Consider the following 16,188-nt stretch of genomic DNA (forward strand, 5'->3'; position numbering starts at 1 on the left):
GTCCAAGCTGTGACACAGCTAATTCTGTGTCACACAGCTGCCTACAGTCTGTGCTTGCCTCATTTGCAGGCTCACTGTCCTTTAGGTAGCCCGCTGCACGTCCTAACAGCCCCTGGCTTTGCTGCTTGCCGTGACCATCACTTTCCAGTGCTGCCGAGTTGAGAGTACAGACGCAGCGCCAGGAGAGAAAGTTTTAATGCTCTTGGTGTGAAATCCCCTAACGGGTTGTCCACTAGCTAAAACCAAGAAGACTATTAAAGAAGTCCTCATCCCTGTTCCCTCCGTATCCTATATCTATAGCCACCCTTACTACCTCCCATCAAACCTCTCAGGGTACCATTTCTGCTGTATAGTGCAAGAGAGGAAGTCAAGAGGTCTGTACTGACCTGGGGGCCTCACATCCAATGGGCCGCCTTTGTTCATGTGAAGCCCGGCTCTTCTGCCTCACGATTTTTCCTTTCATTCTTCCTCTCTAGGACATCTTCATGTTGAGGTCCTTAATAGTAGGTTCTACTGACTAGAGGCATATTTGTACCTAAGGCAGTCTTGTGACACCATGATGAAACACCTAAAACAAGAAGTTTGTAGAGAAAAACGCTGTTGAGCTCATAGTCTGGGAGACTCAGGTCCAGTTCTGGCAGACCCACAACTCTGGAGTCTGGCAAGGTCAAAGATGACAGTGGTGGAGCAAATGTTGATGCTGAAAGACAGGGTGAGCAAGCTTGGGGACCCACAGCCTCGCTCGCTCACTAGGCCCTTCTCAGCCCCACCCACTATACCACCCTGGAGCCAAGTCTTTATGTATGTGTATTTGGGGGACACCAAATGGCCACAAAAGGGGGACTTGAGACGAGCATGCACCTTTCTGTCACTATGATATGCTTCGGTGGCACCTCTGGTTAGAATGAGGACTTAGGGGAACACAGGAAGAGATGGACATTTTGGCTAGATGAGCCTGGCTTTGAATCAATTCAGGGTATTGCCTTCGTCTACAAAAGCCCATTTCGTCAGTGGGGATGATACAGGTACCAAACTTCAGGAGTGACAGAGACGGTTAAAGATGACCCAGGCTGGGATATTGTAAGTGTCTGTCTGTCTCCCTATGCTTTCAGTCCTTCTGCGTGAAAACCAGAGGTTAGAGTTTTTACTTTTCTGCCTGAATTACCTAACATCCATTTCTTTGTTTCAAAATCATCCAAGCTGCACGTTTTCAAAAGTATTTGTTTTTACTTATGAGTCTGCATGTATATGCTGTGTATGTGTGAGTGCTTGTGGAGGCCAGAAGAATGCATCAGGTTCCTTGGAACTAGAGTTACATCCAGTTGTGGGCTCTCTGACATGGGTACTGGGAGCTGAATTTACGTCACTTGGAAGAGCAACAGTGGACGGCTGCTCAGACAGCTCCCGGCACCTGCGCTCTACATTTTAGAACAACCAGCTGCCTTCTCACCTTTGGAAGTACTGTATATGTGCAGTATGCGATTCTAGAACCTTCTATTATATACATTGGGGAGGCATGAATTCTCTTTTAATTAACTACCCCCCCCCCGTGTGTGTGTGTGTGTGTGTGTGTGTGTGTGTGTGTGTGTGTGTGTGAGAGAGAGAGAGAGAGAGAGAGAGAGAGAGAGAGAGAGAGAGAGAGATGGATGTGTGAATACAGGCATGCTTGGGCCACAGTCTTGTGGAGGTCAGCAGACAACTTCCAGTTGCCTCTCCTCTTCTACCTTATTGAAGCAGGGTCAGCCTGTCTGGTTATTTCCACTTCACTGAATCCTCCAGGCTAGCTGGCCTAAGTGCTTCCCAGTGCTTCCCTTGTCTCTGCCGCCCATCTCCTTGCAGGAGGGCAGGGATGACAGATGTGTGCATCTGCATCTGGGTCTTTTGGGGGGTAGAGGTGGTTAGTGTGAGTTCTGGTGATTGTGGGTGATCAGGCTTGTGCAGTTGGTGCCTTCAACTGCAGCTCTCTCTCTGGCCCTGGAGTCTCCTTTAGTGGGGATTTTTTGTCTCAGAAAAACCTTGTTTGTTTGTTTGTTTGAGACAGGGTTTTTTTTTTTATGTAGCCCTGGCTATCCTGGAACTCACTCTGTAGGCCAGGCTGGCCTCGAACTCACAAAGATCTGCCTGCCTCTGCCTCCCAAGTGCTGGGATTAAAGGTGTGGACCACCACCTCCTGGCTAGTAAACCTGAATAGAATCTGAAAAATGTTCTCACCCATGTATATATATTTTTTGTTTAAATCAGACTTTATTGATACTAAAATTCGAGTTACATATAATTATTATTTTTAGTTTTTCTCATACTAGAAGAATACAAACTGCATTTTAATGTTTTTTAAAAATAATGCTGTATATTTTAGAACAGTTTTAAAGGTATAGAAAATTGAGCAGGTAGTATAGCGTTCACATGCACATTTTTCTGTATTTTTAGCATATATTATGTTTGCTAACATATCTTAACAGTCTATATGTAGGACATACTGTATGTATACAGTATGTTTGTAGGACAATGTTGACTAATACCTAATCTAATATCCATATGCAATTTCTTTAGTCTGTATTTAGTATTTTTTCTCTGTTACAAGCCACTGTCCAGAACACTGCTGTGTTTAAAGAACTGTATTTGTATCTTTATTTTTCTCTGTTAATAGGTATACAACATGTTTCAGCACCAGAGCCTTGGGATTAAAATTAACATTCAAGTCACCAAGCTAGTACTGCTGCGCCAACGCCCGGTGAGTCTTCGGGGCGCCTTTCGGAGCAAGCTGAGAACTTAATAGGTTTCAACTTTCCTCCTGACTGGGACTGCTAGGGAGGGCATCAGGCACACTGGCGGGTTCACTTTCCTGGCTTTGAAGATGGCCCCATTGTGAGAGAAGAGAGAGTCTTGGGAGTATGCAGGCTGCTTAGAATCTCAAGGGCACACAGAACATGAGCCATGGGCACTCACACTTCCATTCCTGGCAAGTCTGGCATATGGCTCTCACACATGTGGAAAGCTAGGGGAGGTCTCAGAAGCATGACTTTCCTCCTGGAGCTCCTGGCCCATTGGGACTCAGCACAGCCTTGTCTTTGTTGTTTCCACTGAGTGACTCCCTTCAAGCCAATGCTATCCACAAGGCGAAGCAGTTGGCGGACATTGAGGGAGTGCATCATTTTTGAAGACTGTTATGTTTCTAAGAAGTCGATTGCTTGTTTTTAATGACAGTCATTATTTAAACACATGGATAAAGTCCCTGGTGGTCTTGGGACCTCCTGAGCATCCTTTGGTCCTAGGCTTTTATCTCAGGGCAGAGAATCATCTAATTCTGTCTTCAAGAGCATCTACCATCCACAATAGGGTCTGGGTGGCAAGTTTGGCTTCCTGGATGGCAATGTCTGACTACTTCCTTCTATTTCTTTCAGGCCAAGTTATCCATAGGGCACCATGGTGAGCGGTCCCTGGAAAGCTTCTGTCACTGGCAGAATGAGGAGTATGGGGGTGCCCGGTACCTTGGCAATAACCAGGTACCAGGAGGGAAGGATGATGCACCTCCTGTGGATGCCGCTGTGTTTGTGACCAGGTAAGCCTGGAGCTAGCATGTATCTGATAAGCAAGAGGGAAAAAGCAGTATCCTTTTGAGAACATGTTAGCCATCCAGAGTTGGAAGTCAAGCCTAGGTCTACTCTCTTGGGCTTTGGGTTCTTGGTAGTCAAATGGGGGATCGTTGTAGCTTCAGCCTCTGAGGGCTGAGCAAATAATGTGCTATTGTCCATAAGCAGTGCCTAACCCATGGTGTTAGCCATCATTAGCTCTGTTGTTAGTATCAGAAGAATTCTAAAATTCTAGGTAACTGGAGACTTAGAACTGTCTATAAATCCGTGTACTTCTCCCTTATCCCCCTCCTTCCCCACGATAGCATGCTAGCCGGAGAGATGTTGACAGGGTTTGCAGCTGCTGCCGGCTGACTTGGGCAACCTGTTAGGGAGAAGAGTGTGTTCTCTGAGTTGCCTTTGGGAGGAGCTCTAGGTGGGTCCATGGGTGACTTGCACAGTCTTGCAGGACAGTGGAAACTCCCCAGAAAACTCAGTCCTTTGGATGCCCATGGCTGTCACAGGAGGACTCTTGTTTGAAGCATGGGTAAAGATTCTCTCCTGGCTACAGGACTGGGATTATCCTTCTAGACCAAGGGACCAGAAGCACACAGCAGAAGCCCAGGGTGGCCTTTGAAGCCACAAACAAACATATTGCCGAAATTTCCTAGTGACACCATAGCCACTGGCCAAAAGCAGGTGACCCTCACATTCTAGAGCCTCCGTGTTCTAAACTGGGGTATTGCTAAGGCTCCACCCTCCCCAATTCCTCAAGGAGGGGAGTCATTCCTCATTTTCTCACATTTGGTGGCTTTTGCCACCCTTGAGAGGCCTTGGCTGTGGACACCTCACTTGAATTCGCCTTCCACCATCACATGGACCTTCTCTGCATGTTCCTTTCTATGCCCAGCTTGTCCTGTGTCCAGATTGTCCTCTTAAGAGGACATCAGTCTTTGGAGTAGGACCTATCTTAACCCATTGTGACCACTTCTTCTTTTTTTACTGTTTTTATTTTTTCAAGATATTGGAACGAGCTCTGTAGACCAGGTTGGCATTGAACTCATAGACCCACCCAACTCTACCTCCCAAGTGCTGGGACTGAAGGCATGGGCCACCATCACCCAGCTTGTGACCACTTCTTAACAGGATTGTGCCGCAATGACCCTCTTTCATAATAAAGCCACATTAATAGGCACTTAACTATATCTGTTCTGGGGACACAGTTCTAGCACATACATGTAGACATATATAAACATATGTTCATGTGTGTGCTTACATACACACACACACACACATACATACACACACACACACACACACACACACACACACACACACACACACACACACAGAAATTGGGGGGAAAGTTTGTAATTCCAGTACAGGTGAGGCAGAGAAAGGATAGATGGATACCTGGGTTCACTAACTAGCCTAACATATCCTAATTAACAGTCTCCAGGCTAAGGGGAATCTGTTTCAAAGAGCAAGGTGCAGGCCTCAGGAAGAATAACATCTGAGGCTAACCCCTGGCCTCCACATGTAAATACATAGCCACACATATATGCACAATTATATGCACATGCATGCGTGCGCAGAGAGAGAGAGAGAGAGAGAGAGAGAGAGAGAGAGAGAGAGAGAGAGAGAGGGAGGGAGGGAGGGAGGGAGGGAGGAAGGAAGGAAGGAAGGAAGGAAGGAAGGAAGGAAGGAAGGAAGAAGGAACATATATCTTGTCATTACCAGGCTGCAGACAGATGCCTGATCCCTCCTCTAGAAAGTTCCTCAACTGCCAGCCCCTTGGGTTGAGAGGTGCTCTGTAAGCAGGTGGTTCCAGTGAGAACATTTGCTACTTATGTGAGATTTGATTAAACGTCCATTGGGATGCTTTGGGCACAGTCTCATGTAAGTCCATAGCTATGGTAGAACCATGAGTTAGCATGCCTGCTGCAGGTCTGTACTTGCCAGCCAATGAGTGCTGGCACCTCCTGGTGCTCCTTCTTTAGAAGTGCTGGGCACCCATCTTCCTTAGCCAGAGACTGCCATCACTCAATTGGGAATGGCATTTGGCAACTATGGGACTTTCATGGAACACCTAAAGGACTGGGGGCATAGGAGAGAGCAGATGTTTTGAGAGTGGATTCTACTTCATAAGTGAGCAGGGGTTCAGTGGAGCTATGTTTATGCATATCCATAAATTATATTATTATTTTCCTACATGAAATTAATTAGGTCTAATTAAATTAGGTCTAAAAATCCTTCCGGGAGAGGAGCTTGCTTTAAACAACCCCAGAATTGGAATTTGCAGCTACATGTCCAGTGTCCCTACTTTGAAAGTGGTTTTTATAAACACTATAAAACTTAGGAATGCTAGTGTTTATTAAAAATATTATTAACTTAGGGGATTCCCTCCTGACACCATATTTAAAAATACTTTTTGCCTTCCTGCTATTTCCTTTCATGAGAAGCTAGTGAGCACATCTGTAACTTACCAATCTTCCTAATAATGTTTCTGAGGTGAGAATATTTCAAATGTACTCATCAGTTTCAAGTATACAATGCATCAGTTGTTGCCAAGGTATAGGGAGATCTCCAGAAGGGAGAGAGAAAGCGCTTGGAAGTGGTCTTGTTTTGGGAATGAAAAGCACTTTTTTCCCCCAGAGAACAATAAATATCATAAAAATCAGAGTTAGCAAAACTTCTAGGTTAGCTCTTTTATAAAAACCAAAAATTTCCAAGTGTCTTGGTTAGGGTTTCTATTGCTGCAGCAAAACACCATGACCACAAAGCAAGTTGGGGAGGAGAGGGTTTATTAGGCTTATACTTCAGCATTGCTTCTCATCACTGAAGGAAGTCAGGACAGGAACTCAAACAGGGCAGGATCCCAGAGGCAGGAGCTGATGCAGAGGCCATGGAGGGGAACTGCTTACTGGCTTGATCCCCTGCTTTCTTTTAGAACCCAGAACCAGCAGCCCAAAGATGCCACCACCCACCATGAGCTGCTCCTGCCTCCTCTCCGCGCCCACCCCCCACCCCCGCATTGATCACTAAATGAGAAAATGCCTTACAGCTGGATCTCACAGAGATATTTCCTCAACTGAAGCTCCTTCCTCTGATGACTCTAGCTTGTGTCAAGTTGACACACAAAACCACTCAGTACACTAAATATATGTCCATTATGCCAGCACTTAGGTGGCCGAGACAGTAGGATCAGGTGTTTAAGGTCACCTGTGCCTACATAGTGAGTTTGAGGGTGGCTTAGGCTGTGTAATATCCTGTTTTAAACAAAGAAATCAACCAGGGGCCTGGGAAGATGGCTTACCCAGAAAAGTGCTTGTCACATGAGCATGATGGTCTGAGTTCGATTCTTTGGAACTTACATCAAAGAGCTGGGCTCAGTGCTGGGCATTTGTAATCCCAGCGCCGAGAGGCAGAGATGGGGTCTTACTGGCTAGTCTAGTTGATGAGGTTTGGTTTTGGTGACAGACCCTGTCTCAAATGACGGAGGTGGAAAGAAATTAAGGAAGATCTCCAACATCATCTTCTGACCTATCTACAACCATGCATGCACGTGTGTGTGTGTGTGTGTGTGTGTGTGTGTGTGCGCACACATACACATACACACATACATGTGTGCATGTGAATGCTCACACTCACCTAGGGGCACATTTTCTTTTTCCCTTTCTTTTTCTTTTTCTTTTTCTTTTTCTTTTTCTTTTTCTTTTTCTTTTTCATGATGATACCTCAGGGTTGTTTAAGCCCTTGTTCCTGCTTCTGTGGAGCTACTCAGTGGATGAATCACTGCTCAGCCATATCCCCAGAGGATGTCCTTGCAAATGTTGACTCTGAGGCGGCAATGGGGTGGGTGGAAGAGTAGCCGGCTGAGAAGTCTGTGGATAACTTGAGCCTGAGGCTGCAATTTCCAAGCTTGAGATGATACTAGGCTGATGCTCTTCAAGGAAATAAGATGCAAGGCAGTGGCTGCTCTAAAGAGGTATCCTTTTCTGTCTAATAGGAAATCTCACGGGCCAGGCATTGTTCAGGGGACAGCATCCCTGTTTTCTAGCCATGCATCTGGCCAGAGTGAGGATTTTCTTTTCTTTCTCTGTTTTGCCCTGTGGCTGAGCCTGGGAGCTGTTCTCCTGGACACTGGCTGCTACAGAGAAGTGAATATGATGTCACGGCGAGCAGAGGCAGTCAGCTTTTCTGCAGCTGTGTGTGTCTAGGCTGTAGACAGCCCCCATGTGCACTGTGGCTAGAGGCCAACAAAGGCCACACAGAAGACGGGGGCTCCAGCCCTAGTGGCTTTACCTTTGGTTCTACACTTGACCTAGGAAAACAGACACACAATATTTGTCCCCCCAGCCCAGCTCGGCACTTCTGTAGAGAACACCAGGGAAACACCCAAGCAAGTGTACAGGCCTGGCAGAGGGTCATGCTTGGATACCTCTGCAGGCCCCAGTCTTCAACATGCCACAGTTAGTCTTCTCCCTGCTCATTCTGTTTCCTGTTCAGTTGCCTCTTAATCAGGGAGCCTAAGCAAGTCGAGGACAGGAGGCTTGCTCTGACAAGTTAGGATGTTAGCCCTCCTTCATTTCCACAAAAATGGTTGGGTTTGGGGGTAAGATCAGGATAATAAAGGGTTTAATTTTTTTTCCACAAGAGTGGGCAGTCTTAAAGGCGTTTACTTTTCTCTTTGAGTTCTAGATATTTATTGTCAAATTCACAATGGCATATGCTTGAAGATCACTGTGAAAGTGGATTTTAAATATTCTCACCAACCAACAAACCAACCAACCCCACCACACAAAACCCCCCAAAAACCAAAACTAGTATCTAAGGTGATGGACATTCCTATTAGCTAGATATGATCATTTCACAATGTATACTTGCCGCCTCATATTTGCATTGTATAAATATGTACCATTTTACCTGTCAAATTGATAAGTAATAATATTAAACTAAATTGACCAAAAATTGATAACTCAAAATATTCATATTTGTTATGAAAAACTTAGAAATTTCCAGAGGCAAAACTCATTGAGTGGCGGATACAAGTCACTTTGAGTTATCTCCCCTACACTGACTCCAGCCACATCTTCTAAGCTTTGACTCCCATCCATGCCACCTGCCCTGTCATTTCCCCTGCAGGATGCCCAGTGTGCTTGGCGAGATGTCTCTGACCCAAGATTTCAGTTGTCAGCCTACCCTTGGGAATCTGTGTCTCAAGATCTTCAGGAGATCCTTTGAGCCTGCAGAACCACAGTCTGCGGGTACCAGTGGGCTGGTTGGATCTTCAGGATCCATGCCTAGCAGCAGTAGGCTGAGGGATATACACACACATCTTTTCTCCTTTAACACCTACCACACTGGGGATTAGAGTGGGCTGATGCACACAGAGATGGCGATGGATAGAGTGGAAGGGGGGTGACGAACTCTGGCATTGTTCCTGGAGTAACTGGTGTACTACCAATTTTGCTGTGAGTAGATGTGACTGGGAAGGAAGAATGGAGGACAGTGAATGCTAGCATGGAAATGTAACAGTATTAGCCAGGGAAGGGCAGCTGGGACCAGGGATGCCATACTTGTGCATCAGATCAGGCCAGTTTTTGGATTTATTTATCTATATATTTAAAGGTAAATGAATTATTTCTGCTTTGGGGACTGTCCTAGCCAGGATGCTGGCCCCACCAGTGTTCTGTGGTGGCTACTCACTGTGGGAACTTGTGGGGGGAGGCTTGGGGGTGTTTGTAGATGGAAAAGCAGGGCCCATCCCTTCATTTCATTAACAGAGGTGAGAGTGAACCTATGAGATGTGCAGGACCAGGGCTGACACAGCCTTTGTTCCTTCGCTTTCTCACTCATCCTTAACTGCACACCTGGGAGTTCTCTGAGAGTTTTAAAAAGGATTTTTAGAAATGGCTTTTTGTTGCCTTTCCATGGATAACTAATGGCCCTTACAGCTTTCCAAGTTGAGTAGCTTTGAGATACCTCTACAGTTGATGGGTAATTAACTGTCTCTGATCAAAAACACCTTTAATTTTTTTTTTTTTTGACTCACGAAAGAGTAGCTTCTTTCCATCAGCTAAGTGTGGAGAAGTTCAGCTGTAAAGGGTGTCCTGGGCTGGTGAGGTGGCCCAGTGGGTAAAGGTACTTACCACCCTGCCTGATGACCTGCGTTCCATCCCCACAACCCACCTCATAGAAGAAGAGAACTCTCTCCCTTGTACTTTGTCTTAGTCAGGATTTTATTGCTGTGAAGAGACACCATGACTATGGCAACTCTCATAAAGGAAAACATTTCATCAGGGCTGGCTTACAGTTCAGAGGCTTCGCTCATTTTTGTCATGGCCTGAGCATGGTGGCATTCAGGAAGACATGGTGCTGGAGAGGTAGCTGAGAGTTCTACATCTGGGTCAGCAGGCAGCAGGAAGAGAAATGACCTGAGCCTGGCTTGAGCTTCAGAAACCTCAAAGCCTGCCCCCAGTGGCACACTTCCTCCAACAGGGACACGCCCACTCCAACAAGGCCACACCCACTCCAACAAGGCCACACCTCCTGACAGTGCCCCTCCCTATGACCCTTTGGGGGCCATTTTCATTCACACCACCACAAACCTTTACATGTGTACTATGGCACTTGCGTGCACACGTCACAAATTAATGCCAAAAGAAAAAACATCTAACATGGGGGTCTTCTCTGTGGCGACTGGACTTACCTTTTAGAACTGCCATGATGGTTTGCTGTTGACAGACATTGTTAATGGTCCAAGTTAAAGTGACAACATTTCGGGATCACTAACCCAATATTTGTATTTTCCTTTCCTGTTCCTGCAAGGTACGCACACATCTGACTGTGTCTTTTTCTCCCCAGGACAGATTTCTGCGTTCACAAAGATGAACCGTGCGACACTGTTGGTAAGTTCACTGTTCCCACGATGATTCACCATGCTGTATCGGGGACTTCTAGTCTGAAAGCGTCACCCGTGCCCCCGCACGAGCGAGCTTCAGATCTCCTGTTGCCCCTCTTCCTGTAAAGTGATTCCTTGACTGTATTCTATTGTTTTTTTCAGGTAAGTTTTGAAGTTGCCTATGACAGAAAGCATCTAGATAAAGGGTTAAGAATGTTATAACAAGTCATTCCCAGGGCAAGAGCTGCCAGGCTGCTCCAAGGCGTCTGCCTCTGAGAGTGTGATTGTCTCTCAGTGTCTGGCCCATCCTGGCGGGCGGTTTGCTTTCTAGTCTACATAGTACTGAGATGTGCAGCCATACTGGAGACACATGGGTTTTCTTCCCTTCTCGTCCTCACCCGATCCTCACATGCAGGTTCCCTCCTCTCCTATTTTCAGTGAACTGTGAATTGCCCTTTGGTTCTTAAGGTTTCACCAGAAACCTTCTTTCTGCCAGGCGGTGGTGGCGCACGCCTTTAATCCCAGCACTTGGGAGGCAGAGGCAAGTGCATCTCTGAGTTCGGGGCCAGCATAGTCTACAGAGCAAGTTCCAGGACAGCCAGCACTACACAGAGAAGCCCTGTCTCAAAAAACAAAACAAAACAAACCTTTCTTCAGGTGTAGACAGATTACTTATCTAGCAGAGGAAATATCCAAAGTGTCTCCATTGCCATCTGCCGTCTCATACAGGGAGGTCCCAAATATTGTATTACCCAAAGAAAAATGATGACTCTTGTATGCTCAGAGGCTTGAAGTTACAGAAACACTGATGGGAAGTCAAATAGGGTTGACATATCTAATATCCTAAAATCCAGAGGTTAGCAACCTGTTACCATGGAGTCTCGGTTGTGAGTAGCCTTGGCCTCTGCCATGGCTCTACATGACTGAACTGGGTAACTCAAGTTTCTTAACACATATGACTGCCTAGATTGGGTGATTTAATAAGGCCCTTTAAAATTTGGTATGATGATAGCCAACCTTTATTTTACACATTGCAGTTTATAATTATTTTATTTTATTTGTCAATCTTCAAAACAGACCAGAGAATAAGATATCAATGATCAGCCAATGGATGTCTGCACTTGGCCCCTTAGGATTGGTTCCATGATGGACTCTTTGGGCAAGGACAGTGTTAGTCTTGTTTTCCTTGTGGGGGTGTAGCTGAGCCAGGCCTAAGCCTGGCTGGGGCTGGAGAATATGTGAAGCCACAGGGAAGCATGTGGCTAGAGCGGTTGTTCCTTCCAGCATTCACAGGTGACCTTTGAGGGCCACCGTAGCTCTCTCTGGAGTATGCCTCTGTTTGGCCGTGCTGTCACCTTGCCTGTGCTCAGGAGACATTAGTTCCTCATCTAGCCCCTGCCCTATACTTCCTGACCCGGGAGAAGCCTCTGTGCTATGCAGTGCTGAGCCTGGATCTCCAAGCCTATGTCCTTCAGCTTCTGGCTGAGAACTTGAGAGGTTCCTGCGGGCCATGCCGGGCGGTTAATTTAAATCAGGGAAAGAATGAGCACAGGTGGAAGGAGCTTCATATCTGCACAGTGTGTAGACTGAAGTGTGTGCTTCTCTTTCACCTGGGGGACAGCTACCTGTTGTTTAATTGTGACTGTATGAAACACCCTTATGATGTGAACTGATCGTGCAGTGCTCCCCTTGTGGAAGACCAAGTAGCTAATTCTAATCAAGTATCTCTCTCCTGTCTGCTCAATACTTCCGTGACATTTTGAATACTTTGCTCGTGACACTTTTCCACCACACAATGCTGCAAGGCCTGTACATCTCAGGCCTCAAGGAAATCTCGGGCTCACAGCCATGGAGGCCGCTGATCAAGGTCCCGCTGTCTGCGGGTGTCTGGTTTCTGACGTAGGTGCTCCAGGACCTGCAGATGGCTGTCTTCACGCCATTGTTTGTCTTCTGTGTGTTCCTCTTCTCTTTCTTCTTGTTGTAAGAACACCAGTCACACTAGATTAGGACCTACCTTTATACCTTCATTTAACCTTCCTTATCTAATTATATTTCTCAAGGCCCTGTTTCAAAATATAGTCATATTGAAGGTCAATACTTCACCCTGTGATTCTGAGGATCATAATTTAGTCCATAGGGCTGTTCATTTGACACTTAGCCACATATCACCTGGTGGTACCTGATGTCCTTATGTGACCTCTCTGGCACTTTCATCTCACTTCCTAATGAGGCGTGTCTTTGCATGGCAGGGACAGGGTGTAATCATTCTTAATGTCACAGCTGGTTACCTGAGGGACAAACTGTTCTGCCTCCTGCCTCCCAGCATGCACTCCTTGCTCTGGTGAATTTTAACTTTTACAAGGGAATTAGACATAGGGACTTGGCCTTTTGTTATTAGTAAGTGCTTATTTTAATGTGCCATAATTCACTTGAACATGTTATCAAATCATTTTTTGAATGAAGTAATTTGATAAACATTTTAAAACTGGGAGTATGGCAGTCACAGACCAGCCTCAGACTCTTACTAATTTCTTTCTCTCTCTCTCTCTCTCTCTCTCTCTCTCTCTCTCTCTGTCTGTGTGTGTGTGTGTGTGTGTGTGTGTGTGTGTGTGTGTGTCATAATCACAAGTGGCCACATAAGTGGAAAGGCCATTAACTGGTTTATCCGTATGTAATGCCACCACAGAGGAATATCTATCTATAGTCCTAAGAAATTGCATCCTAGGGGGATAATTCCTTTGAATGACCCAGTTTAGATGTCATCCATTTCATCTTGGTCCCATGGATATACCAGAGTTTTGGACTCTTCCTCAAATCTGTCACAATAGATTTGAATCTATTATGAGCAGAAGTAAAAGCTTGACATTTAATTATGTATTTATTATCATAGGGCAGATCCTCCAGTCTCTGGCATATTCCTGTTTGCCAGTTACATGGGTACTTGTAATTAGGCTTTGACAATCTTCTATGGGTGTGTGTGGGGTGGGGGTTGTGAAAACTTTCAGTTTGGGGGAGAAAATGTGAGTGTATCTAGCTATGGGTTGTAAGTGTTAGCAAGCTCTACCGTCCTTACACTTGTTAAAAAACACAGCATCCACTTGCAAGAGTTAGTAAGGAATGTAGCATTCTATGAGTATCAGGGCATGTGTCTCACAATCCCAGCTTGGATTTCTTAGTGGAAGGCTACACATCCAAGAGTTGGGCCACACCAACTGTCTTGACATGATTAAAAAAAGTAGGCCACTGACTGGGTAGGTAGGGAAGGGGGGCTATCTGGAAGGAGTTAGGAAAGGGATGAAAATGACCAAAGTACAGATTACAAAATTTTCAAAGAACTAATTTTTAAAATGAGGGAGAAAAAAGAGTTTCTGAGAAAGCAAAAAAGCATATACTTTACTACAACAACTCATCCCTTAGATTTAAATGGTGGTAGAGCATATTTAAAATGCTGATTAGCTTATGCCTGGATGCTGGGAGAGTCTTCTAAAGGTCATTTGTAAGGGATGATGTGATTCAGAACAAAGGAGAATGCGGGCGGTCCTGGGGTCCTTCCTACCCTTGCCTCCTAGTATGGCTGATCTCAGCATGGCCTATATGGTTGGATAATGATGGTTGGATAATGATGGTCAAAGTGTGCAGGTTGGAGAGTGCAGTGTGTGCCTCTAGTGTCCGAGAGTGTGGCTCAGCATCGTCTGTGCTCTTGAGTTCTCCCAGTCCTCAGCTTGTCTCATAAGAGCCTCCTGAGGAGACCTGTCTGCCTTGGAAGTTACACTCCAGTAGAAGCGCTCTGTGTTTGGGATGTGGCTGAGCATCCCTAACTGAGACCACTTGTTCCAGGGGACCAAGTTCAACTTGTCTCACTCTTCCTGCCAGAGTCTCTGTTAAGGTTACATAATCACTGGACTGTGTTAGAAAATGGTGAAAATACAGAGATACGTTTTTACATGGGATAGAATTCTATTGGCCCACTGGAGATGTGGAACCAACATTTAGTTTAGAACTATATAGAGACCAATGAAACATAGGTTATGCCTAACTGTCTTTGGAATTAGTGAGAGGGCTAGAGAAGCAAAGAAGCTCAGCACACAGGATGCCCAGTTGAGAACCTCAACACAAACACAGCCTTGGACATTACTGCACAGAGTAGCAGCACTATACAATATATATTGTAGCTGGAGAGATTCTCTCTGAGTCCTGCCAAGCCCCCGCAGTCCCACAGCCCACTTATAAAATAATCACTCAGATGTTCATATTACTTATAAACTGTATGATGTCTGTGGCAGGCTTCTTGCTGTATAGTTCTTATATCTTAAATTAATCCATTTCTATAAATCTATACCTTGCCACATGGCTTGTGGCTTACCGGTATCTTAATATCTGCTTCTCATGGTGGTGGTGGCCTGTACCATCTCCTGACTCAGCCTTCCTGTTCCCCGAATTCTCTTCTTTGCTTGTCCCGCCTATACTTCCTGCCTGGCTACTGGCCAATCAGCATTTTATTTATCAACTAATCAGAGCAACACATTCAGCATACGGAACAACATATCCACAGCAATATATATATGTATGTGTGTGTGTGTGTGTGTGTGTGTGTATGTATGTGTATGTATATATGTACATATATATATTTTACTTTTTGAGATTATAATATAATTACAACATTTCTTTCTTCACTTTCCTCCCTCCAAACTCTCTCATATATCCTTGCTTGCTCTTCTTTCAAATTCATGGCCTCTCTCTTCATTAATTGTTGTTACATACACATATGAGTAAGTATATTCCTAAAGACATAAATACAAGCTGTTCATTCTGTATAATGTTACTTATGTGTGTGTTTTCACAGATGACCATTTGGTATTGGATAACCAACTGGTGTGCTCTTCCCTGGGGAGGACCGTTTTCTCCAGCTCCCAGCATTCCTTAGTTGCCTGTGGTTCTTTGTGTAAGGCTGGGGTCTCTTGGGCTTTCCCTCATCCACATTGGTGTGTCTGTTGTTGACCTTGTTCAGCTTGTGTTTGGGTAGCCACGTTGGTGACTGCATGGGTGTAGCTTCTGACACTCCTTGAAGACAAAACTTCCATCAGATTCCCTGATCTTTCCTCGCCATCTTTCATGATGACCCTTGAGCCTTAGCTGCAGGGGTTGTAGTCGGCACACTGTTGCCTTTTAGAAGTGCTATTCCTCATGGGCCAAGAGTGAGAACCTCTAGGCCACTATATTCAGACCAGCTTGTGAGAGGACTCCAGAACATATCATGTTTTCAGGTCAGACATGAGATACTGGGGACATTGGTGTGAGGCCAGAGCCCACCACCTTTTCATTCTCAACATGGCCTTGGTGTGACCATTTTCAAGGGGCTTCTCTGTCCCCTCTGCGTCACCATTACTCTTGGCCGAGGGAGCACTTTACGATTAGGTTGGAAGGAAGTACCAACCTTCATCGCATTAGAGGGTTGTCCCTACTTGAGTCATGACCCTTGGTGGGTCTGTTAGAATCAAGCAGGCGAGTTCTTCTCTATGGCTGGGGATGTAGAGTTATCAATGGGAAACGAGGCTGTGTGGTGAGACAGCTCTTGTAGCTTGTGGGAAGCCACATAAACAGAGCATGCAGTGGGGTACTGTGTGTGTAAGGGAGGCGTGGAGCCCAAGGATGACCCCAAGGGGCTCCACAAGAGCAAAGCCTTCTCTGCTGGTTGGAGGAAGCCCAGGAAATTCG

At 45.6% G+C, this 16,188-nt stretch overlaps 1 protein-coding gene across 1 annotated transcript in view; it reads left to right on the top strand.

Annotated features, from left to right (window-relative positions):
* The window catches only part of Adamts17 (ADAM metallopeptidase with thrombospondin type 1 motif 17), a 327,342-nt gene that overhangs the window by 79,637 nt on the left and 231,517 nt on the right, over positions 1–16,188 (top strand). Inside the window, exons 5-7 of the mRNA XM_036196825.1 lie at positions 2,648–2,731; positions 3,402–3,559; positions 10,437–10,480. Of these exons, the coding sequence (XP_036052718.1) occupies positions 2,648–2,731; positions 3,402–3,559; positions 10,437–10,480 (286 nt within the window). The remainder of the gene's footprint in view (positions 1–2,647; positions 2,732–3,401; positions 3,560–10,436; positions 10,481–16,188) is intronic.

The sequence above is a fragment of the Onychomys torridus genome, chromosome 1 (assembly GCF_903995425.1).
Source record: "Onychomys torridus chromosome 1, mOncTor1.1, whole genome shotgun sequence".
Lineage (NCBI taxonomy): Eukaryota > Metazoa > Chordata > Mammalia > Rodentia > Cricetidae > Onychomys > Onychomys torridus.